The sequence below is a fragment of the Sapajus apella genome, unplaced genomic scaffold (genome assembly GCF_009761245.1).
Source record: "Sapajus apella isolate SASKATOON/1434 unplaced genomic scaffold, GSC_monkey_1.0 scaffold28, whole genome shotgun sequence".
NCBI classification, from domain to species: Eukaryota; Metazoa; Chordata; class Mammalia; order Primates; family Cebidae; genus Sapajus; species Sapajus apella.
In genome coordinates this window covers 22798590-22825469 of record NW_022436968.1, presented here as the reverse complement: position 1 = coordinate 22825469, position 26880 = coordinate 22798590, and the positions used below count along the sequence as shown (strand labels likewise).

Sequence of the window (26880 nt, the reverse complement as noted above, 5' to 3'; positions counted from 1 at the left end):
TAATTTTTGTATTTCTAGTAGAGATGGGGTTTTACCATGTTGGCAAGGCTGGCCTCAAACTCCTGACCTCAAGTGAGCCACTTGCCTTGGCCTCCCAAAGTACTAGGATTACAGGCGTGAGCCACCACACCCAGCCTCAATTCATATTTTAGATTCGGAGGGTACATGTGCAGGTTTGTTACAAGGGAATACTGTGTGATGCTGAGGTATGGGGTACAAATGATCCCATCACCCAGACAGTATGCATAGTTCATAACAGTTTTCCAACCCTGTTCCCCTCCCTCTTTTCTCCCTGTAGTCATCCATGGTATCTATCCTTATTCTATTTTCGCTAAATTTGTAATGTTTGAAATTTTTCATGACCAAGTTTTTTAAAAGGCTACAGAAAAATAATTAAATAATACTTTACATACTAACATACCTGTATTTCCAAATAATATTAAGCAAAAAAGGCAAATTTCATTAAAATATATAAAGCAAGGCTCTTCCATTCACTGTACACTATATCCTTGAACAAATTACTTAACCTTCCTGGGGCTTAGTTGCTTCATCTGTAAAATGGAAATACTAATAGTACCTACCTTATAGAGTTGTTCTGAGAATTAAATATGATGATTTATATATAAAACACTTAAAATAGTGCCTGATACATAACAGTGACATAGTAAGCATTAGCTATTATGTTTATTAAAACCACAAAACCCCATATTTTCTATGTAAACGTATGGGGAAAGATCAGAAAGAAACGTGACCAAGAACAATGGTTATCTCTTAGGTGGCAAGGAATTACTGGCATTTGGGGTACAGCTCAGGAAGGACTTCAAGCCTTCAGCTTTATACAGAATGTTCTAATTAAAAAAAAAAAAAAAAACAATGTATTGATGTAAGGATGTGTAGTTTAAGTAGCTCTAGGCTGAGTCCTTTAAGAACAGGGATGCCTTATTCATTCTCATACCTCTAGCACCTAGCACAGTACCTGGTTCTCTGCAGGACAATCGATAGCCATCTGTGTTGAACAGAGCTGCTCAAAATAATGAGCCATGGGATGGGAGGAATAGGGTGAGGACAGAAAAGACATTTTTCTAGTGGAAGATGCTTTCAGAAATTTCCACCATGAGAAAAAATACTAGAAAGAAGACTGAGAGGTATCTGAAGAAAAAATGAGGTGAGGCTACATTTCTTCTTCAGGGGTCCTAATTTTGGTTATTTATTGTCATTTCACTTAAGGTATTTTTGCAGATAGTATGAGAGCTGCACTGGAATGTTCTATAAAGCTATCAAATACAGCAGTGTTGACTTGGAGACACAGAATCTCTTGCCATCTCTGTCCCCTAGCCTCCCTCAGCCACTCCCAGGCTTCCAGGTTTTCCAGTCCCTTATATGCTATACATAAAGAGTTCTTTGTTTTAATGTGCCTAGCTTTCCATCCCCACTTCTTCTGGTAACTGCATGCTAATTTTTCTTTAAGATACACACCTCCCTCACTCTTCACTTACACAGGTCATTCAAGTGGGGATGACTCAACTGAACAGTTCCAGAGGTGAGCATGTGAACCAGATCTGGCCAATGAGAGAACTGCCTCTTTCTAGTACATGGATTTTTTGGAGGTGTTGGAGAGGGCAATAATTCCTGGACTTAACTCAGAAATTAGAGAAAAGACACCTTCTTTCTGCTGAAAGTGCTGAATGGGTAGGATTTTAATTTGGGGATGCTCCACATGGCAAAACCTGTTTGAGAATGAAGTTAGCACAACAGAAATCAAAACTAAGAGATGTGAAGTGCATGATCCCTGGTGATAGCAGTTAAGCTCCTGATCCACTCATGGCTAGAGCCAGTACATTCTCGGCCTATGCAAGTTTAACCAAAATTTCTGTCACTGAAGACTGAAATAGTCCTAACATATTTTCAAAAGGTATGTTTCTTCCAGTTCTAGAAACCCAATGCTGTCCACTGCAATGGTTTCAGTGGAAGACGCTTTCAGAAATTTCCATGGTACTAAGTAAGAGAATCTACACAGAACAGGGAGGTGGTGACTTTAAAAAAGAAAAGAGAGTTAAGCACAAAAAAAATTATGTATTTTTTCAAGTTTTTGTCTTGGGATTTCAAAGCCTATGGTTGGACTGTTATTCTTTTTCACATCCAAACTGAGCGATAAAGTTTGAGAAGAAAACTCTGTAAACATCTTCCATGGTCTCTTGGGTCTCCCAGTCTTAGACTATGGCTACACACCACCTTGGAACCTTACAGACTTGAGATAAATTACCTCTTATGTTGTTATTTCTGAATATAAGTATTTGTCAAGAACTTCAGATGCATGTCTCAAGAATGTAAGTAATTATTATACGTACATAATCATAAATACAAATTAACATCATAGTCTCTTGACTAGGTCCAGCACAGTCATCTGAAGAAGACAAGAGACTCAGATCTTAATCAGGAAATAAACAAAACGCCCTCATCTCAACTTAGAAGAGAAGGAAAGAGACAAGGAACTAAGTTTTATTTGGTTCTGCATAGTTTACATGCTATTTTATTTAATCTTTAGAACATCCCTATGTGCTAGGTGTAGTTAACCCTTCTCAGACAAATGAGAAAACAGGCTCCAAAAGTAATGTAAACACCCGAGGCCAAAAGGTTTCAAATGAGGATTCAAACCCAGGTTAGACTACAAATCCCACATAGGCTCCAGGTACACTCTGCTGCCTCTTGGATGAAAAGGAGTTTCATCCAGCTCAAGATGTTCTAGGAACTCAATAGACAGGAGGATATTAAAGTGGAAGAATCACTGTCTACTCAAAGCAGTCATCCATAAGCAAGCACAGAAATGTATAAGAAACAGTTTATATAGCAATATGATCTATTGAAACTATAAATTTAATCATTCCACTCCCAAGGTGAACAACGTTCAGTGGTTTTTCATGCTGGTGTTAGAACAAAAATCAAAATTCTTCTTCATGGTCTACACGAGCACCTGCTTGATGTGGCTCCTTCCACCTCAACTCTCACAGTCCATTCACCCCTATACTTACTTACCAATGCTTCAGTCACACTGGCCTTTCTGTGTGTTGAACACACAAAACCCTTTTCTATATCTAAGTCTTTGTACATGTTAGCCCTCTGGAATTCTCTCCACCACCTCACCCTCACTCACTTAGTTCTCAGCTCTTAATGTTGCCTCCTTAGGGCCCTTCACTGACCACTCTCTTGAAAAACGATTTTTAAAATGATGTCTCTTCTCATCATTCTGTTTATTTCCTTGGACATGTCACAATGCATAGCAAACTTTTTTTTTTTTTTTTTTAAACAGACAGGGTCTTACTGTATCAGGCTGGAGTGTGGTAGCATGATCCTAGCTCAGGGTAACCTCAAACTCCTGGACTCATGTGATATTCCTGCCTCAGCCTCCTTACTAGCTAGGACCATGAGCATGTGCCACCATGCCTGGCTAATTTTTCTTTTTTTCTTTCTTTTTCTTTTTTTTTTGTAGAGACAAAATCTCACTTTGTTGGCCAGGCTGGTCTCCAACTACTGGCCTCAAGTGATCCTCCTGCCTCAGCCTCCCAAAGAGGTAGGATTACAGGAATAAACCAGTGTGCCCAGCCAATCTGTCGGCTTTTTCTTTTTTTTTTTTTTTGCCCAAAGATGGGAGTCTTGCTCTGTAGCTCAGTCTGGAGTGCAGTGGCGCAATCTTAGCTCACTGCAACTTCCGCCTCCCAGGTTCAAGCAATTCTCCTGCCTCAGCCTCCCAAGTAGCTAGGATTACAGGCACCCACCAACACGCCCAACTAATTTTTGTATTTTTAGTAGAGGTGGGATTTCACCATGTTGGCCATGTTGGTCTCGAACTCTTGACCTCATGATCTGCTCTGTGGGCCTTTTTATTGTCTGTCACACCCCTAGAATGTGAGGTTCTATGCCAGGAGCAGTGGTTCATATCTGTAATCCCAGCACTTTAAGAGGCCGAGGCAGGTGGATCACCTGAGGTAAAGAGTTTGAAACCAGCCTGACCAACATGGAGAAACTCTGTCTCTACTAAAAATACAAAAAAAAAAAAAAAAATTAGCTGGGTATGGGGGCACATGCCTATAATCCCAGCTACTCAGGAAGCTGAGGCAGGAGAATCGCTTGAACCTGGGATGTGTACGAGGTTGCAGTCAGCCAACATTGGGCTGCTGCACTCCAGCCTGGGCAACATGAGCAAAACTGTCTCAAAAAAAAAAAAAAAATGTGAGGTTCTCCCTTCACTGAACTCCTTTGTCTTGTCCCTAGCCTCACTAAACTGCTCTATCTTATCTCTATAAAGGTAGAACCTAGTACTGTGCTTACCCTGGCATATAGTAGGCAATTAAAAATGTATTGATTGGTAGAACATCACATGGCATTTAATAACACTAATTTTCTTATCTTGTCAATTATTTTCCAATTCTGCTTGAGTCAAGGACGAAGTCTCACTATGGTGTTACTCTGCCTTTAATGCTAATATTGTTTGTTTTTTTAATGAGAACTCTATATAGTCTGTGGCAAATACTTTCTAAAGTAAAGATAGGTCTGGGCACAGTGGCTCACGCCTGTAATCCCAACACTTCGGGAGGTCGAGGTGGGTGGACCATCTGAGGTCAGGAGTTCAAGACCAGCCTAACCAACATGGTGAAATCCCATCTCTGCTAAAAACACAAAAATTAGCTTGCATGCTGGCATGCGCCTGTAATCCCAGAGGAGGCTGAGGCAAGAGAATTACATGAACCTGGGGAGGCAGAGATTGCAGTGAGCCAAGATCACGCCACTGCACTCTAGCCTGGATGACAGAGTGAGACTGTGTCTCAATCAATCAATCAATAAAGTAAAGATAAATGTTATCATCTTCAATTTCCATATTTCTGAGGAACTGGTGAAAACCCTTAATTATAATAGCATGGCTAATAAAACTATAGCTCCTTTTCTGTGTGTCTCATAATAGGTTTATTCAATCCAAATTATGTTGAGAAATCCTCTTCTAGCTTCAGGCTCTGAATTGCTAAATTCTTACTTTTTAAATTACTCACTTGCTCAAAGCTTAATACATACACATTGAGACTATTTTTATTTTCCTCTTTATTCTTCCAAGTTAACAACCTAATATTTATCCTTTCATTTCTCAATCCTCATTAAATCATATACCAACATATTTATATATAAACATTACATACAACATATATGAAATGACTTTGTTTTACAAATCAGAATCATGCTATGTACACTTATTTGCATCTTTCTCACTTAATAGTACATTGAAAAATTTCTCTAAATTGGTGGTATAGACCTAACTCATTCTTTTTAGTATCTGCATAACTTTCATAGTATGGTTATTCCATAAGTCTTCTATTACTCCTCTTTAGTATAATAGCTTTTTTTTCTTTTGAGACAGGGTCTCACTCTGTCACCCAGGCTGGAGTGCAGTGCTGCAATCACGGTTCACTGCAGCCTCAAACTCCCAGACTTAGGTGATCCTCAGCCTCCCAAGTAACCGGGACTATAGGCTCATGCCACCACATCCAGTAAGGTTCTTGTATTTTTTTTTGAGAGATGGGGTTTTGCCATGTTGCCCAGGCTTTTTTTTTTTTTTTGAAGAAAAATTCAGTGCTGCAGTTAACCGTGTACATGTATATTCTTATATTTTTACAAGTATTTTTATTTCTCTGGGATAGATAATCCAAAAGAAAATACCATTGTTTATTCAAATGATATTTTCTTTTTATTTTAAACTATTGCCAGATTGCTTTCCAGAGTCTTTGTTTTCACAAGTTATGTATCACCCTTTAATACTTGATCATCTTATTGTTACTCTAATACTGTGGTACACATCCCACACTTTTGGAAACACAGCTCTAATGTGTATTTCAACAAAGAGTAAGGGTCTCCTGCTAAAATCCCTGCTTTATTCCCTTCTCAGCTCCAGCCTACTGCCAAAAGTAACTAAATAAAATAAACTATTTGAATAAAAGAACACATCGTTCCATTAAAAATTAATGTTATTGTAAAAACCCTAAGGAGGAAACACTCTTTGCTTTACATTAACAGTATCTTCTCTTTATTCTCTAACCTAAAATAAGACAGGAAAAAAAAACACATTTTCATAATTTTATATGAGACACAATCTTCATTGTTACACTGGTGATAATGAAAAATGAACAAGTTTAAAATAATATTTGAGGTCTACATTTCAGTAAATTTTTGATTTGGCATATATAGTTGCAGTCTTAACATATATTGCCATTATCATACAATACACCAGCAAACAAAAGAAGCCTATTAACTAAAAAGAGAGAGATTAAAAAATAATTCATTTAAATGTTTTTGATAAATCTACTTTGCCATAAGAAACAGACAAAATTAACTCTTCGTTTTTGTCAGACTTAAACAGCCAGTGATGTTCCTGCTGTCCCACCTCACCTCCTTCTTCACTGCTTCTATTGTCTCCATTTGCTACTGTATATTGCTGATATAGCTGAATTGGATCAATGACAGTGTGTGGGTGAGAGAGGTTAAAAGAAGAAAAGGATAAATCAAGAAATGACAGTCTGAAGGGTGGTAATGGTAAAATCTTAGCTTGAAATGGTTGTAAAATTACAGCACAGCCTAACACATAAGAATTCATTTGTTGTACTCCAATTTCATGAACTTGGCAGGGTGGAAGTGGGCAGAAAAAAGCAGAATCTTAGTGCGTGTGGTTGTTGTTTTTTAACTAATAGAAACATAGCTCATCAAAACTTGAGAAGCAATAAACACAGGAAAAATGAAACTATTTCCCTATATTCAAAATAATAATGCTCTTATAAAGCCCTTCTCATGACCTCTCATACCAATTCTCATGTAATTTCAATAAACATAGATATATAGATAAGCCAGTTGCCAGTTACTTATAGATAAGCCAGTTACTTCCTTTTTTCCTTTTTTTTCCCCCTTCCTTTCTTCTAGACAAAGTCCTGCATTGTAACCTCAAACTACTGGGCTCACGTGATCCTCTCACCTCAGCTTCCAGAGCAGCTAGGACTTCAAGCATGCACCACCACACCCAGCTAAATTGATAAATATATAATTTTTGTAGCCATGGAATTATGCTTTATTGCCCAGGCTGGTCTTGAACTCCTGGCCTCAAGTGATCCTCCCATCTCAGCCTCCCAAAGCACTGGAATTACAGGTATAAGCTACTGTACCCAGCAGATATATCAGTACTTTCAAATAAAAACATACACACACATATATGGTTTGGAGGGCTTTTTTTTGAGACAGCAAGTCTCGCTCTTGTCGCTCAGGCTGGAGTGCAGTGGCACAACCTCGGCTCACTGCAACCTCCACCTCTTGGGTTCAAGTGATTCTCCTGCCTCAGCCTCCCTAGTAGCTGGGATTACAGGTGTGTGCCACCACACCTGGCTAATTTTTTATATTATTGGTAGAGACAGGGTTTTACCATGTTGCCCAGGCTGGTCTCAAATTCCTGACCTCAACTAATCCACCTGCCTTGGCCTCCCAAAGTGATGGGAATACAGGTATGAGCCACCACGCCCAGCCATTTTATTGTTTTACAAATGACTTTTGAGCCATGGCTCAAAAGTTTAACAAAATATTCTTATTTGAAAGTAGGAGGCCGGGCGCGGTGGCTCACGCTTGTAATCCCAGCACTTTGGGAGGCCGAGGCGGGTGGATCACGAGGTCAAGAGATCGAGACCATCCTGGTCACATGGTGAAACCCCGTCTCTACTAAAAATACAAAAATTAGCTGGGCATGGTGGCGCACTCCTGTAGTCCCAGCTACTCGGGAGGCTGAGGCAGAAGAATTGCTTGAACCCAGGAGACGGAGGTTGCGGTGAGCCGAGATCGCGCCATTGCACTCCAGCCTGGGTAACAAGAGCAAAACTCCGTCTCAAAAAAAAAAAAAAAAAAAAAAAAAAAAAGAAAGTAGGAATTTTTCTTGACTATTTATGAACTTAGTTAATGCCACAGATCTATATTCTACAAAGTTTTCAACTGTATTCTAAAATTTAAATCTCTTTGTAGACTTTAGCTCAAATAATTCTAAACTCAAATGACCCCAAAATCCTACCCAAATCAAATCATACTAATAGAATAATCTATATTTTCACCTTTAACTGTACCCTCTTTGTGAAACTCTTACTTTAAACTTTCATGGGATGATTCTCCCTAATTTCTCCTCCTCCTCCTCCTCCTTCCTTTGGAGATATCACTTCAATTGGAGATATCACTTATAAATTCAGTCCCTGATCCTCTGTCTTATTTTTATTTAATCCCTTTAATTACAAGGAATTCATCTACCACCTGCACAAATTTATATCTGTCCAAATGTATCTCTTAGAGAGATACATTTGTTTGGCAACCAAACTAACACGACAACTCCAAAAAATTCTCCAAATAGATGCCTTATCAATTAACAACTATCCTAAAAATGCTAGATTCACTACTTCTTCTCTTACTTCCATATTTATTATTATTATTTTTTGAAACAGCGGAGATAGTTCCACAACATTGCATAACTAATGACACTAAATTCTGCATTTAGAAAGTGATGAAAATGGCAAGTTTTATTTTGTATGTATTTTCTTTTTTTTTTTTTTGTACATTGATTTTGTATCCTGAAACTTTCACTGAACTCATTTATCAGATCTAGGAGCTTTTGGGTAAGTCTTTTAGGGTTTTCTAGATATACGATCATATTACTGGCAAACAGTAAGTGTTTGACTTCCTTTTTACTGATTTGGATACTATATATTTTTTTCTCTTGTCTGATTGCTCTGGCCAGGACTTCCAATACTATGCTAAATAGCAGTGGTGCAAGTGGCCATTCTTGTTTTGTTCCAGTTCTCAGGAAGAATGCTTTCAACTTTTTCCTGTTCAGTGTAATGCTGACTGTGAGTTTGTCATAGATGGCTTTTATTACCTTAAGATATGTCCTTTCCTTGACAATTTTGCTAAGGGTTTTGATCATAAAGGGATGCTGGATTTTGTCAAATGCTTTTTTTATCTATTGAGGTTATCATATGATTTTTGACTTTAATTCTGTTTATGTGATATATCACATTTATTGACTTGCACATGTTAAACCATCCCTGCATCCCTGGCATAAAAATCTAATTGATCATGGTACATTATCTTTTTGATATACTGTTAGAATCAGCTAGTGTTTTGTTGAGGATTTTGTATCTATGTTCATCACTGATATTGATCTGTAGTTTTATTTTTTTGGTATGTCCTTCCCAGGTTTTGGTATTAGGGTGATACTGGCTTTGTAGAATGATTTAGGGAGAATTCCCTCTTTCTCTGTCTTTTCAAATAGTTTCAGTAAGACTGGTACCAATTCTTGTTTGAACGTTTGATGCAATTCAGCTGTGAGTCCATCTGGTCCTAGATTTTATTTTGTTGGAAATTTTTTAATTACTGTTTCAATCTCACCACTTGTTAGTTGTCTGCTCAGAGTTTCTATTTATTCCTAATTTAATCTAGGAGGGCTGCATATTTATACTTCCATATTTAATACCAAATTTGATAGATTCTTCCCTTACAAAGTCGCTGGTATTATCCTTGCTTTTCATTTCCCCAGCTATCAGCCACTCTAGGTCATTAATTCTCACAAGGATTATTTCAATAACCTCTCAGCTGATCACCTAACCTACTTCCAATCCCTTCATACTTTAACCAACATACACAAAAAGCTGCCAAAATCCACCACTTCATTTGCCTACTCAGAAACCCACAGTGGCTCCCTACTGTTTCAAATCCAAATTCCTTGGCTAAGACAGTTACAATGTAAAGAAACTTTTTTTTTTTAGACGGAGTGTCTCGCTCTGCCACTCAGGCTGGAGTAAAATGTCTCCAACTCTACTCACTGCAACCTCCACCTCTCTGGGTCAAGCAATTCTCCTGCCTCGGCCTCCCGAGTAGCTGGGATTTATAGGCGTCTGCCACCGTGCCCAACTACTTTTTGTATTTTTAGTAAAGATGAGGTTTCATCATGTTGGACAGGCTGGTCTCAAACTCCTGACCTCAGGTGATCCATCTGCCTCGGCCTCCCAAACTCCTGACCTCAGGAGTTTATGAGTACATGCATAAGCCACCACACACAGCCTATAAAGAAACTTTTAAAATTTCATCACCTAAGTAACCAGATTTTTTTTAACTTCTTAACAAAACATACTGCTATTATCCCCTGACATACCTCTGTTTTTCAAAAGTCACCCCATTAGGCTGTGTGCGGTGGCTAACACCTGTAATCCCAGCACTTTGGGAAGCTGAGGCGGGTGGATCACCTGAGGTCAGGAGTTTGAGACCAGCCTGGCCAACATGGTGAAACCCCATCTCTACTTAAAAAAAAAAAAAAAAAGTTAGCTGGCCATGGTGGCAGGCGCCTATAATCCCAGCTACTTGGGAGGCTGAGGCAGGAGAACTGCTTAAACCTGGGAGGTGGAGGGTGCAGTGAGCCGAGATCCACGCCACTGTACTCCAGCCTGTGCAACAAGAGCGAAACTCAGTCACAAAAAAAAGAAGTCACCCCATTTCAATATCCTACCTGTAATATGTATAATGTAACGGTTAAGGGTATGGGCTCTGGAATTTGATTTTAATCTGGGCTCTACCTCATAGTCTGAACTAATTAACAATAATTTAACTTCATCTATATAACAAGGATATTAAAACTACTTCATAAAGTTGTTATGAAAATTAACATTAATATCCTTAAAGTACTAGGCCAATCTCAAGCACACTCTAAATGATTGATAAATGTTAGCCACTGTCAATATTATTACATGACCACTGCGATGTAGGAAGCCAATCTGATTGCTCTACCGCAGGCTATGCATTTGCCTTCACTATTCTTGATTCCCTCAACCACAGACCGTTAGAGATGGAATGGGCCTCAGAGAGCAGATGGTCCAATCACAGGTCCATCTGCATTTAAGCCTTGACTTTATTCTCTCTCTTGATATTCAACTTGGTGCCTGCTACTGAACAGTATTGTATTGAGCACAAGTGCATGATACCCAGCAAATAACCCTTTGTAAATATTTGTTGGCTAAATATGTTAAGTGCTAAAGAAATACATGGTTAGCATGTATTTTGTCTTCTATTATAGCTAATCAATTATACGCATCTATAAAACTGTTTCTAAACAGTACTGCAAAGCTTCAAGTAACTATAGTTTGAAGTATTCAAGCCAGAAATAAAAATCTAATATGTTACTTGGAAACTATCCTCAAATTGATCCAACTAGCAATGCTGAATCGTGTGTGTGTGTGTGTGTGTGTGTGTGTGAGAGAGAGAGAGAGAGAGAGAGAGAGAGAGAGAGAGAAAGACAGACAGACAGACAGACAGACAGACAGACAGAGAGACACTTGCTCTGTTGTCCAGGCTGGAGTGCAGTGGTATGATCTTGGCTTACTGCAACCTCCGCCTCCCAGAATCAAGCAATCCTGTTACCTCAGCCACCCCAGTAGCTGGGACCATGGGTGGATGCCACCAGGCTTGGCTAATTTTTTAAATTTTTTGCAGAGATGAGGTCTCACTATATTGCCCAGAACTTTTGGGCTCAAGCGATCCTCTGGCATTGGCCTCCCAAAGTGCTGAGATTACAGGTGTGAGCCACTGCACCCGGCCTATACTGTTATCTTTCTGCGTTAGGCCTTTCTGAAGGTGAGTATTTACATTCTATCGCTCTCTTATCTATCAATAATGCTTGGGTCAGTGTTTCATACTTAGTGCTAAATAAGCAGTTATGAATTCCATAAATTTTCAATATAAAAATAAAGGCACCGGGCGTGGTGGCTCATGCCTATAATCCCAGCACTTTGGGAGGCCAAGGCGGGTGGATCACGAGGTCAAGAGATCGAGACCATCCTGATCAACATGGTGAAACCCCGTCTCTACTAAAAATACAAAAATTAGCTGGGCATGGTGGCACGGCCTGTAGTCCCAGCTACTCGGGAAGCTGAGGCAGAATTGCTTGAACCCAGGAGGTAGAGGTTGCAGTGAGCCGAAATCGCGCCATTGCACTCCAGCCTGGGTAACAAGAGCGAAAATCCGTCTGAAAAATAATAATAATAAAAAATAAAAAAATAAAGGCCTCATCAAAACAATGTATAAAAAGATAATGATAATATGCAAAACATTAAATGAAAAGCTAAGATTTAAAGGTTGTCAGAGAGCTAGGGAGAGTCCTGGCCACTTTCCTCATACCTCCAACCCACCTCTACCATCCCTTAAAAACAAAAAACAAATCCATACAGATTCACAGTATGTTTTTTTTCTCATAGAATTTTTAAAGCTGGAAAGACCTCAATTCCCATTCCCTATGTCCCACTGAGTCCCACACAAGAAGCTGAAACTCAGGAAGGCTAGATGATTAGCCTAAGGGTACAACAGCCAGATAAACGCAGAGCTGGGCATTGAACTCAGTATTCCTGATGCGTAGGCAGTGCTCTTTTCACTACATCATGCAGCATTTCAACTGATTTCTTCCATGTCTACTTAGTTTAGAACATAAAATTTAACTATATCCCATGAACTCTTCACAAAACAATTGAGTATAATCACATGGTATGGTGAATACTGACATATTTTTGGCTATTCTCAAGAATGCCTGCATGGAATAAAGGTTTCTAGTCATAAATGAAGCATTTCCATTATCATAATTACTTCTGGTCTGGAAAAATACTTCCTTTATCAGATTTTATAACCTTTAAGATTCCTATTTTCACAAACTATTTTTCATAAACTACACATATGTATGGTCAGCTATGAAGTGTCTTCCCCAACAATAGCTTAGGCAAACCACATGTCTCACATAAAAATGTCATCTATTCCAGGCTCATCAGCATATGTTAGAGTCTGTTCCTAATATAGACTCATAGACTTTTGGAATGGGAAGGAACCTTGGAGATCACCTCTCATTTCACAGAGGAAAATAATACCCAACAGGGACCTGCCCAAGGTCAAAGTGTCTTCATAAGAACCCAGGTCCAGAATAGAAAGTTCTCAAAAGAGTTCAGAGAGAAACTCAGTATTTGGTAAAACACCTTAGCTTTCCTCCCTTTACATCTATCTACTTCTTAAGTACAACTTCCTGCATAGGAAACTTTTGAAATTTAGGAAAAGAAACCAAAACAATAAACTAAGCCAACCTTTTTTTTTTTTTCTCGTTTCTTTTTTAAGTCTACAGCCAAGTCACTGATACTAAAAGCTTAGAAGTTAAGGTAGAGCACTGCAAGAATCTTAAGAAGTAACATTTTATAACAAAATCCCCAAAGGCTTAAGGATACAATATAAATAAGACACACAAATTAAGAATAGCTATAATATTCTTATATCAGCAACAAATGACGTGGAAGATTGCTCCTAAGTAGGAAAACTTTGTAAACATGCAACTTTCAAGGAAGAGAACTTTAGTCATCATACCCATTAATTATACAAGAATGCCAGTATATTTAGAAATTTTATCTTGGTCTCTGTGCTTAAGGGAAGCTGGAAATTATTTTTTAAAAATATATATCTTAAGTTATGCAAGGAAAAGCAGTAACTTGAGGAAAACCTTTTATCAACCCGTAATTAAAAGGCGGCCTTTAATCAAACCTTAATAAGAGAAATATAAGCTATATTGGCTGGTCATGTTTGAAAGAATACATGAAAACTGAACATTTTGCAAAGTTAAGCCATAAACAGGACTATGGACGTATATGTTTTATGTTTTCGCAATGAAAGGCACACTACATAAGCCAATTTACCTGCAGAAATATGTTTCTTAACTCATGAGGATCCCCTCGCTTAGTTGTCTGCACCTGTAAGCCAAAAAGAAAAAAGTCAGTTAATGCTTCACTACAGACCACACAATCTCTTCAGATTAGAGTTCACGTGGCTAACAATCAATGCTCCTATCTTTTATCATTTAGTTTAAAACAAACTAAAAGCCCCAATTGCTGATAACAACTGTCAAACTGGATAACTGTGACTAGAGGGCAGAAAAACAGGTGTGAATAGCCTAAGATACAGCAAATCTACCGGACGGTGCTTTCTCTGGACTGGAAAGGGAAGGCAATAAGGATCTTTTAATCTACTAGCAACACAGTAGTAACCACCCACCTTCAAATCAAGAGGCTAACAAGAGTGGATCAACAGGAAAGTTTAAACACCCAAATTAATCACTTGGCCTAGCAGCCTTTCTCCAAGAAAAGCAAATCCAGCATGTAATTATCTCCGCGTCCCTCTCCCCAACTAAACTAAAATATGAGAGCTGCCACAAATACAAATACTTTCACCCTCCAATCTGCAACGCAAAAGCCAACCATTGCCCTCGGCCTTATTGAGGCCCTAAATTACTCAACAGTTACCCCCTCCCCCACCGCAATTCACTGATGCCCTAGGTATCCCCAGCTTTACTTGCCACTTCCTCCCACACCCTTTCTGATGCCCTCCAACTCCGGGCTCACAATCCCATGCCCCTAGGACAGGACACTACTCTTACTTTACTGACCCGTATTACCGTACAAGCCCCTTCAACTCACAATCCCTCCTCCTTCCCCTCCCCCAGCCGGGCATCCTTTCCTCCGGTCCAAGCCCCGCACAGCTCTCCCCGCAGCAAGCCGGAGCCTCAGGACAAGCTATCTAAGACCTAGGCACTGAATGAAATGGGAAGTAGTAGGGGGCTGCAGGCAGGGCGCTCGGAGTCTCCCTTATGCAATAAAAGCGGCAGCAGAGAGTTGGAGTCACCTTGACCGCCATGCTGTGCTCCGAAGCCGGGGACGAGCGAGTGAGCGAGCAGGGCCGAGCTGTCAGGGCGCGCACGCGCCGCCTCCCCGGCCGCGCCCGCCCTCCCTCCTGCCGGCGCCGCGCGCGTCCCTATGCAAATAAACTCGGGACGCACCGCCTGCGGAAAGGGGCCCGACGTCCCGGCCAGAAAGGGAGCTGGCCCAGGCCCGGCCGGAGTGGGAGGATGCACCTCCCACGGAGAAGAGCGCGAGCAGTGGCATCAATACACGCCGCATGGTTGCCACAGCTAGGTCGCCGCCAGTAAACCCCCAGGTTTCCTAAGGCCTCTTTGTGGGTGTGGCTTTCGGCAGCGACCAGCCAAAGTCGTTTTCCCTGACGCTTAAAGGAACACTTGGGGCCTATATTGAGCAAGATTTCGACGGATCAAAGAGCACTTCCCATTAATAACAATGAATTAATGACAACTCATGGCAAATACCGACAAAAAAGATTGGAAACCACTCACTCTAGGGAAAACCTAAGTAAACATAACTTGAGAAATATGCTCCTAAATTTGGCATGGGTCGAATACACTGAATTTATTTTTGCTTCAGGTGCTATTATAACGGTTTATTAGTAGATTCAGTCCACTTTCGTAATCACCCAAATCCTGTGTGCAATGAGGTGGGGTACAAATGCATGCAGAAAAAACTCCACTATTCTTTGACAGAGCTGGTAATTAATCGCTTGTGCCTACATGAGCATAAAGTAATTCTCCATTCAATTTCTAGCCCTACCTAAGAAGTAGAATTCTTTCTATCTTGAACCAAAACAATGTTTCTAAACCCGAGTCTTGCCAGTATAACTGTATTAAACTACATACTGATTCAAACATTTATGGGCACCCGTTATATGCCTGACACAGTCCTGCTTGTAAATAATGCAAATAGCATGTAACCCCAACCTCTAGGAGCTTACAGATGGTCAATTCTTGTCCACAACCCCAGTCACGTGTATTGTGTGTATGAGTGTCTGTGTGTGTTGAGACTGAGTCTCGCTCTATCGCCCAGGCTGGAGTGCAGTGGTGCCATCGAGGCTCACTGTAACCTCCACTGCCCATTTCAGGCGATTCTTCTGCCTCAGACTCCCAAGTAATTGGGATTACAGGCGCCGGCCATGATGCCCAGCTAATTTTTGGTATTTTTTTAACCTTTTTTTTTTCCCCACAGACATGTGCAGAGAAATTTTTTGGTATTTTTAGTAGAGACAGGATTTGACTATGTTGACCAGGTTGGTCTCAAACTCCTGACCTCAGGTGATCCGCCCACCTCGGCCTCCCAAAGTGCTGGGATTACAAGCATGAGCCACCATGCACGGCCCTGTGTGTGTGTTTATTTTATTTATTTATTTATTTTGAGACACAGTCTCGCTCTGTTGCCCAGGCTGAAGTACAGTGGAGCGATCTTGGCTCACTGTAACCTCCGCCTAATGAGTTCAAGCCATTATCCTACTTCAACCTCCTGAGTAGCTAGAATTACAGGCAGGTGCCACCATGCCCAACTAATTTTTGTATTTTTAGTTTCACCATGCTGGCCAGGCTCATCTTGAACTGCTGACCTCAGGTGATTCACCCACCTGAGGCTCCCAAAGTGCTGGGATTACAGGCATGAGCCACCACACCCGGCTCTGTGTGTGTGTGTGTGTGTGTGTGTGTGTGTTTAAAAAGCATGTGCCTTAGGAAAAAAAAAAAAAAGTACAGCAACCCCAAGATTTATCTTAATCTCACTTATCTCTCTAATGCCTCTCCACCCTGTTTTATAGTTACAATGTTGACTCTCACTGGGGCTTCCCATTTTTCTGGTCTCATTAATCATATTTGTGTTAAGTATCCAAGTTAGTACGTATGAGAAAAGAGGAGTGGCAAATGGAAATTATTGATAAGCAATGCTACATTACTAGTACTCACAAGGATGAGTTTTTTGCTCTTGTTGCTTTGTCTACCAGTATTCCATCTTTCTTCAGTCTGTTCAAGGTGTTTTGAACAATGTAGTCCTTTGTACTTACTAGCAACTTATGTCCCTGATACTCTATTTCTCATATCATGAAGTTTTTATAAGCAAGAATCACAAGATGTGTATGTTACTTTACAAGAGAAAGATGTCTGTTTAGCAGCCCAAATTCCCTCAATTTGAATAAAAGTACTTGGGGGAAACGAAGGCATTTATTTAAAATGAAGGGAGTACTTTCTATAGAAACACATTGTTGTTGACCGAATCTGTATTATTGTAGTGAAAATTTAGAATTCCTAGAGAAAAGACAACATTATATTTAAACAGAGCCCACCAGAATGATTTGTAGGTATAGGCACCAAACCACAATGAAAATTTTCTTTCTCTCTCTCTCTTTTTTTTTTTTTTTTTTTTTAAGAGACAATGTCTTGCTCTGCCACCCAGACTGGAGGGCAGTGGCACAATCATAGCTCAACTGCAGCCTTAAACTCTCAGTCTCAGGCAATCCTCCAGGCTCAGCCTCCCAAGTATCTGGGACCACAGGCATGCCCAGCTAATTTTTTTTTTTTTACATTTTTATAGAGATGGAGGTCTCACTACGTTGCCCATGTTAGTCTTGGAACTCCTGGGCTCAAGTGATTCTTCTACTTCGGCCTCCTAAAGTGCTAGGATTACAGGCATGAGCCACCAGTCTCAGCCAATTATAGCAAATTAAAACTTACTTTTGCATCAGCTGTAGATGATCAGGGTTGGGAGAAAACTTTATTAGCTAATGAAATATCGAAAGGCAAACCTGTCAAGTAAGATTCACAATATATTTAGGAAAAGGCAGTAAAAATAATTAAAATCTTTTCACAATTTTTTAAATTACATATCAAAATAGTAATTTAGAACTCTTTAAGTCACAAAAGGTATTTGTAAGCAAGAAATCATTTGTATGTTGGGCACGGTGGCTCATGCCTATAATCCCAGTATTTTGGGAGGCCAAGGTGGGTGGATTACTTGAGCCCAGGAGTTAGGGACCAGCCTAGGCAACATGGCAAAACCCATCTCTACAAAAAATACAAAAATTAGCTGGGCATGGGCGCATGCACCTGTAATATCAACTGCTTAGGAGGCTGAGGTAGTAGGATCACCTGAGCCTGCGGAAGTCAAGCCTGCAGTGACCTATCATTGCACCACTGCACTCCAGCCTACATGACAGAGTGACAACCTGTCTCAAAAAAAGAAAGGAAGAAAGAAAGAGAAAAAGAAAGAAAGAAAGAAAGAAAGAAAGAAAGAAAGAAAGAAAGAAAGAAAGAAAGAAAGAGAAGGAAAGAAAGAGAGAGAGAAAGAAAGAGAAGAGAAAGAAAGCAAGGAGAAAGCGAGAGAGAAGAAAAGAAAGAAAAATAATTTTAGAACTATGGAATGACTTTAAGTTGAAAACTTGATAATTAAGGCAGCCTAGAAAAAAATGACATTCCAGAAAGCAAAATTGGAAGTTAAAGGCTAAGATACTAGTTACAACTGTATTGCAACTTTCATTGTTGACTCTAAAAAGCAGGTCTCAGTAATAAATAGTTACTTTTTAGAATTGGTTTAATCAAAGAGTCAATATGTAGCTTGACTGAGCTGGGAATTTAAATCTGCTGGTGAAGTTGTCATCTATGAAAATAGTATATTACCCCCAGATGCAAAACCAAAATGTGGGCTTGTTAGGCAAACCCATGGGAACATTTCTCAAACTCCCAGGCAACTTATGTTATAATAATTTGAAATCAGCCAGATACTTTGTGGGTGAAAGTTAGAATTGTACTAATGTGGCTGAGGTGGGTGATCGCTTGAGCCCAGGAGCTCAAGACCAGCCTGGGCAACATGGCGAAACCACATCTCTACAAAAAATACAAAAATTAGCCAAGTTGTGGTGGTGTGTGCCTATAGTCCTAGCTACTCAGGAGGCTGAGGTAGGAGGATCACCTGAACCCAGGAGGTTGAGGCTGTGGTGAGCCGTGATTATGTCACTGCTTTCCAGCCTGGGAAACAGAGTGAGACCCTGTCTCAAAAATAAATAAATTTTAAAAATTAAAAAATAAAGAATGGTATTAATGCCTAATACCCTAATAAGTTAAAATGCAATTATTAAAGCAAGAGGCAATTCCCAATAATCCTATTCTGTCACAACTTGTTGCTTTTTTCTTTTTTTTTTTTTTTTTTAATTTTGAGACAGTCTTACTCTGTCACCCTGTCACCCAAGCTGCAGTGCAGTAGTGTGATCTCAGCTCACTACAACCTCTGCCTCCCAGGTTCAAGTGATTCTCCTGCCTCAGCCTCCCCTCACAAGTGGCTGGGATTACAGGTGCATGCCACCACACCCAGCTAATTTTTGATTTTTAGTAGAGATGAGGTTTCACCATGTGGGCCAGGCTGGTCTTGAACTCCTGACCTCAAATATTCCACCCTCCTCGGCCTCCTAAAGTGCTGGGATTACAGGTGTGAGCCACCTCAACCAGCCTCTTTCCATTTTAGTAGCGTACGCTTTATGTTCATCTTCTAGCCTCCTCTGATTATTTTACTGATATAAACACATTTTGTTCCTGTTTCCATATCCCACACAGCTACTATGAATGACATCTTGCAAAAGGTAAATCAAGGTTGGGTACAAACACTTAGTTGAGTATCCTAATATCACTGACTAATTAAACCAGGAGTGGTGCTCTTTCTAGGTTAAAGGTATACATAACATAACTATTATGAGGAGTAAGCTGGATTTATTTCATATCCCCCATCAAGATATCACTTGCTTAAAATACTTGAGAATAATAGCATGATATTGGCATACACACACATAAAGCCTATTTGAAAATCTGGAATTTTTTTTTAAGTGTAGACTCTTTTTGGCCTATTCCTAAAATTAGAAAATGGTTCTTTACATTTTACTGGTACATTGTAAACCTTCTAAATTTTTATAAGTTGCACATTTAACTCCTTCCTTGCTAAAAGTCTATATGGATAAATGGCAGAGGTGGGCTGGGGATAAATATGAAGGGTTAGGTGTCCAACTTTGAGAAAATTAAGTTCTACTTAGTAGGCTGACTTGGAAATCAATACATCAAATTATTATTTCAGCTGGGGATAGTGGCTCATGCCTGTAATGCCAGCTACTCAGGAGGCTGAGGTGGGAGGATCACTTGAAGCCAAAAGTTTTAGACCAGCCTGGTCAACATAGCAAGATCCCATCTCTAAAAAAAGAAAAAGAATACTTCCAACCCAATACTTCTAACTTATAATTAGACACTAGATAAATGACACACTTTAGGGCTTCTCTATACTGTACAACTTTTCTACTCCCTATATGAACATTTGCTGTCATTGAAATAAATTCTCAGCCACGCGCAGGGGCTCATGCCTGTAATCCCAGCATTTTGGGAGGCTGAGGCGGGTGGATCACCTGAGGCCAGGAGTTCAAGACCAGCCTGGCCAACATGGTAAACCCCATCTCTACTAGAAACACAAAAATTAGCTGGGCTTGGTGGTGCTAATCTGTAATCTCAGTTACTGAGGAGGCTGAGGCAGGAGAATGGCTTTAACCCAGGAGGTAGAGGTTGCAGTGAGCCGAGATTACACCACTGCACTCCAGCCTGGGTGACAAGAGCAAAACTCCATCCAAGAAAAAAAAAAATTGTTTTGGTGGAAAAGGAAGAGAGGGGTATCAAAAATCAGAAGAAATAGTTGTACTCCTGCAATTATGTCTTTTCCTAAACTGTCTTCCTCACAGTCTGACTCTAAATCCTGTAAATTATGCAACAGAGATGGCAGTGATCTTATTTTGGACCACAGCCTTCTTTATTCCCTTGGTGAAGAAATAACAACCAGTTTTCTTTTCAATGAATTTTGGAAGGAATTCATGGAATGAGCTGCTCTAGATATATACAGCTGTGAGTGCTCTATCACTATACTAATTATGTACAACCTGGTATTTAGTAGGACACTATGTAATCAGATGGAGGATTGAACTAGAGGAGCTTTAATACTTCTTCAAACATTCTAATTTCATGATTTGAAAGGAGCCAAATTTTAGTTAATAAACATTTATTGAGTGCCTTGCGTTTGTATCAAACTTGAGTTTTGGCCAGGCACAGTGGCTTACACCTGTAATCCCAGTACTTTGGGAGGCCAAGGCAGGCGGATCACAAGGTCAGCAGTTCGATATCAGCCTGTCTGTCCAATATGGTGAAACCCTGTCTCTACTAAAAATATAAAAGTTAGCCGGGCGTGGTGGTATGTGCCTGTAGTCCCAGCTACTACGGAGGCTGCAGCAGAAGAATCACTTGAACCCAGGAGGCAGAGGTTGCAGTGAGCCCAGATCGAGCCTCTGCACTCTAGCCTGGGTGACAGAACAAGACTGTGTCTCAAAAAAAAAAAAAAACTTGTGTTGCAGCTACAGGAAATAGCACCATTCCCAAAGTGTAGAGAATATTTTACCGAGGCAACGGCTACTATTTTTATTATTATTTTTTTTTGAGACAGAATCTCACTCTTGTTGCCCAGGCTAGAGTGCAGTAGTGTGATCTTGGCTCATTGCAACCTCCGTCTCCCAGGTTCAAGTCATTCTCCTGCCTCAGCCTCCTGAGTAGCTGGGATTAAAGGCATACACCACCGTGCTCAGCTAATTTTGTACTTTTAGTAGAGACAGGGTTTCTCCATGTTGGTCAGACTGGTCTCATATTCCCAACCTTAGGTGATCCACCCATCTCAGCCTCCCACAGTGCTGGGATTGCAGGCATGAGCCACCGCGCCAGGCTTACTATTCATTTTTTAATGAATAATGTGAAAAGAATGATATTGAAAACTGCTGTCATGTGCCAGTGCCCAAGGCAGCTTTAGGTAGTGATGGGGTAAAGACTGTGTGGTTTGCCACATATTCTCACTCTAATCAAAACTATATAACTGGGAGAATAAACATCTTGCCAAGTTCTCAGCTACCCACCCCTACCCTACCCTTGGATGCTTTTTGTTTCCCTTCTACTTAGAGGCCAATGAGGAAGAATACTTTGGACCTCATCCAAAGTAAAGAAGAAAGTGTCACTTTAAAAATCATGTGGGAGAAAAGCAAAGGTCCCAAAATAGCCAAAGTAAATTTGAAAAGAAACGAAGTTGGAGGACTTAGACTACCTGGCTTCAAGATGTACTAAAAAGCTTAAGAAATCACTACAGTAGTGCTGCTAGCTGGCATATGAACTGATAAACAGATCAATGGAACAGAATAGAGAGCCCAGAAATAGATGCAAAATTATAAAGTCATTGGATTTCTTTTCTCTCTCATTCCTTCCTCTTTCTTTCTTCTTTTATTTTCTTTCATTTCTTTCTTCTTTCTTTGAGACAGGGTCTTACTCTGTCACCCAGGCTGGAGTGCAGTGGCATGATCATGGCAGCCTCCTGAATAGATAGGATTATAGGCATGCCCCACCATACCCAGCTAAATTTTTAATTTTTGTAGAGAAAGAGACTCAGTATGTTACCCAGGCTTGTCTTGAACTCCTGGGTTCAAGCAGTCCTCCTGTTTGGCCTCCAAAGGGCTGGGATTACAGGTGTGAATCATCTTGCCTGGCCAAAGTCATCTGATTTATAACAAAGTTGTCAAAGCAATTCAATGGGAGCAAGGAATCTTTTCAACAAATGATGCCAGAATAACTAGATATCCATGTGGGAAAATTAATGAACCTATATCCCTGCCTCACACCAAATACTAAATTTGATTTGAGATGAATCATAGACCTAAATGCCAAAGCTGAAGTCATAAAGCTGCTCCCCACAGCTTTAGAAACAAAGCTTTCAGTAGAAACCATAAAAGAATATCTTTGTGGCTAGTACCATGGCATGTGCTTGGAGTCCTAGCTACTCAGCAGGCTGAGGCAGGAGGATCACTTGAGGCCAGGAGTTCAAAGCTGTAGTGAGTGATGATCGTGGCTGTGAAAGCCACTGCACTCCAGCCTGGGCAACACAGTGAGACCCTGTCTCTCTAAAACACACATATATATATATAGAATAGATAGACAGATAGATAGATAGATAGACAGACAGATCTTTGTAACTTGGAGGTAGGTAAAGTTTTCTTAATCAAAATCTAAAAAGCAATAACAGTCAATTAAGAAATTGATAAATTAGATTTCACTAAAAGTAAAAATGTCTTTTCCTCAAAAGATAGCATTAAGAAAATGAATAGGCAAGGTATTAACTGGGAGAAAATATTAGCAAAACATATACACAACAAAAGACTGATATCCAGGATATATCTTAAATCTCAATGACATCAATGATAAACAACCTAGTTCTAAAAATGGGCAAAAGACTAGAATAGAACTTCACAAAATAAGATATACAAATGGTCAGTAACACATGAAAAAGTGTACAATATCATTAGTCATCAGGGAACGCAAATTAAATCACAGTGAAAAGGTACCACTATATATTTACTAGAATAGCTAAAATGAAAGATTGAAAACACCAGATGCTGGCAAGGATATGGAGCAACCAGAGCTCTTATTCACTATAGTAGGCATGTAAACTGGTATAATCACTTTGAGAAAAAATCTAGCAGGTTCTTGTAAAACTAAACATACACCTACCTATGATCAAGCAATTATATCTCTCAATATTTACCCAAGAGAAATAAAAATATATGTCTCTTAAATGAACTATACAAGATTGGTCACAGCCACTTTATTCATAATAGCCCAGAACTGGAACTAACACAGGTGTCCATCAATAGAAGGGAAAACTGCGGTATATTTGGATAATAAAATACTATTGAGAAATAAAATGGAGTAAACTAATCATGCACACAACAACATGGGTGAATGTCAAAAGCATCATGCTAAGTGAAAGAAGCCTTGCATAGAATCAGCACAAAAGAGCGTATAGCATATGACTCCATTTATACAAAGTTCTAGAACCAGCAAAATAAATCACTGGTGAAAAAAATTAGAGCCATGATTGCCAGAGAGGAATTGACTAGAAAGAGAAATAAGGAAACTATGTGAAGTGATAATAGTAGTATATGCCTTGCCTAGGGGCTTAAATAACAGATGTATTAATTTTTCAGAACTTAGTGAATGTACATATAAAGTTTGTACATTTAATTACAAATGTGTGTAAATTTTCTTCAAAAGGAAAAAAAAACCTGAGCAAATATCAAACTCTAGCCAATGACATATTTAGGGAAGAGCATACTAGTATTTTAAATTTACTTCGAAATGCATTAAAGAAAAAGAAAGATTTATGGATGGATAGAGAAATGGATGAATAAATATGTGATTTCTAACTGTGGGAGTGTATACAGGAGTTCACTGAAAAAATTCTTGCAACTTTTCTAAATGTTGTAAAATTTTCATAATAAAAGATCAGGGGAAAATTGTGTTGGCATTTGTGTTTCTAAAGATGGCTATCCATGTATGTAATTCTGTTGTTTGGTTAGAAATTGTACTGGGACTTATTTCTTAACCACTAATAGGCCTCTGCATTGTTGGAGAGAAGGAGAAAGAACTGAAACTGCTTGACAAATAATATACCCCTTTTGTGGGGAAGGGAATCTGTGAAAACTATACTGCATTAAGAAGACTGGGTGTGGTGGCTCGTGCCTGTAATCCCAGCACTTCAGGAGGCCAATGTGGGCAGATCACTTGAGTCCAGGAGTTCGAGACCAGCCTGGCCAACACGGCAAAAACCAGTCTAAACTAAAAATACAAAAATTAGCCAGGGGTAGTAGTGCGCGCCTGTAGTCTCAACTACTAGGCTGAGACAAGACTTACTTGAACCCAAGAGGCAGAGGTTGCAGTGAGCCAACATTGTACCACTGCACTCCAGCCTAGGCGACAGAGTCAGACTCTACATCAAAAATAAATAAATAAATAAATGTATATATAATAGATATATATATTGCATCGAGAAAGAAAATGTTTTCCTTAACATCAATTCAGATACTAATTATATGTCCTTAGCAATCATGCATGTTTGGGTGTATGTGTGTCTAATAGTTACCCACAGGAAAACTAGAGGAAGAATGTGAAAGTATATTTGTATAACATACTGACAGTTACCTTGGAAAGAACCAGACTTGGAATCTAAAGCCTAACTTGAAACTCTTCTGCTGAAGTGCACTCAGGATGTTATTCTAGACTGAGAAACTCAGACTTAGGTGAGAAAGATCCTGCAATTGGTCAGTATTTCCTTGGATTGCCCTGTTGGGATAAGGAGAACTAATCATAGGATGATACCAACTCCTTTCGGCAGAAAGTTTCCTAAAAGGGGAAGACAGATTTGTACTCATTAAGGAAGAGAAGTCTACAGACCACAAGACAAGTAAGCTAGGAATTGGGATATGCCCAGGAAGAAACTTCTCCTGAAGAATTACATTTCAGAAGTAATGTAATATTGATCAGTATCAAATTGTATGAATCAGAAGGATAATCAGGAAGTTTAATTTAGAAAGTTTTGGAGAAACAGTATGAAATAACTAGATCTTAACAAGAGACACATGTTGTGAAGAGAAACAAGTCAAGGAGAGAAAGTGGGCAGAACTGTGGAATTCTTGACTCTGGTCAAGCCAATATAGACAATAAATCGTGGAGTAACCAATCTCCATAGTCTTCCCTGTACTATGCCTCACTATCACAGCTTGAAAAGAAGAAACAGTTGCTATTTGCTCACTCTCCTGTTACTCTGCTATTCTGTCACCCTGAGTGGATAGGCTTGCCTGGATGGTTTGTGGTAAGGATAAGACGTAAAATAGTGAGTCAACAGTTACAATTCCTCTACTCATCCCCAACCCTTCAATAAACCATTATCTGTGAACAAGTGTTGTGTTGATGGCATGGAACAAAAATTACAGTAATGGGAAGTATAGCCTTCCTCAGTGAAGTGCTAACCCCCTCACTGAGCTCCATGTGGCAGTAGCAGCAACATCATCTCATCAAAGACAATAGGCTCAGGGTTCTACATGGGGAACAGCAGCTAAGTGAATGTAACCCAAGACTTAACAGAATGGTAATGAGGAGCATGGATCACAGAGAAGCAACTGCTCAGTAGACTAGACAAATCCTTCTTTGCTTAAACATACTAGAGAACACTGCAGGGAGAGTGGTATGTTTCACCAGATGGAATTCTATATGGCTATGAAGTTCTACTCTAAGACACTATATGTGCCTTCTTATTGATATCTGTAAGCAGAAAATATGAAGGGAACATAATCATCTAAAATGATCAAGTAACAATGCATATATGAGGATTCTTAGTGTGGCAAATTTATGCAAGAAAGGTTTAGACAAAGAAAAAAATCAATTCAAGCTGGGTGGTAAACAGGTTTCATGGAAACAATAATTCACCACATCTTTAATTCAGCATTTTCCTGCCTTCCTTCCAGAAGAGGTCTTATTATTGTATCCTTCTTCCTTCATCCATACCCTCAGTCCTAACACTCATCTCCATGCCTGCTGTTAGCCATGTAGGATTTAATTAAATGGTTTATTGATCATTCCTAGTCAGTTTCTCTACTGATAGCCAATTAGTCCCCTTATCTTTCCTAAGTGAAGGCCATTACTATTGCCCTTGTTGCTTGAGTCAGAAAGCTGGGTATCAGACTCTTCCTTGTTCTTCACATTCAAACAGCCACCCAGTCCTTTTTTTCCATCCTCTTCAGTGTTTTTCAAATCTCTTCTCTTGGCCGGGCATGGTGGCTCATGTCTGTAATCCCAGCACTTTGGGAGGCCAAGGCAGGCAGATCACAAGGTCAGGGGATCAAGACCATCTTGGCTAACATGGTGAAACCCCATCTCTACTAAAAATACAAAAAATTAGCTGGGGCGTGGTGGTATGTGCCTGTAATCTCAGCTATTTGGGAGGCTGAGGCAGGAGAATCACTTGAGCCTGGAAGGCAGAGGTTGCAGTGAGCTGAGATTGTGCCTCTACATTCTAACCTGGGTGACAGAGCAAGACTCTGTCTCAAAACACACACACACACACACACACACACACACACACATTTTTTTTTTTTACAACTCCAGTACATTCCAAAATAAAAGTTTCACAGAGCAGTATTGAACCTTACGACATGCAAGACACTCTAGTATTTACACACTATATTCTATTTCTTTTTTTTTTTTTTTTTTTT

The 26880-nt window shown here is 39.7% G+C and overlaps 1 protein-coding gene across 4 annotated transcripts in view; it reads right to left on the bottom strand.

The window, feature by feature from the left end:
- The window catches only part of SLC25A12 (solute carrier family 25 member 12), a 237288-nt gene that overhangs the window by 101477 nt on the left and 108931 nt on the right, over positions 1-26880 (bottom strand). The window contains exons 1-2 of one of the 4 annotated variants that reach the window (XM_032292952.1): positions 14749-15033; positions 13767-13820 (exon numbers count right to left, since the gene is read on the bottom strand). In XM_032292952.1, the coding sequence (XP_032148843.1) occupies positions 13767-13820; positions 14749-14760 (66 nt within the window). In that variant the 5' untranslated portion in view covers positions 14761-15033. Of the gene's footprint in view, positions 1-13766; positions 13821-14650; positions 14670-14748; positions 15034-26880 lie in introns of those variants that run through there. The other 3 variants (XM_032292954.1, XM_032292953.1, XM_032292951.1) reach the window with 3 other exon arrangements.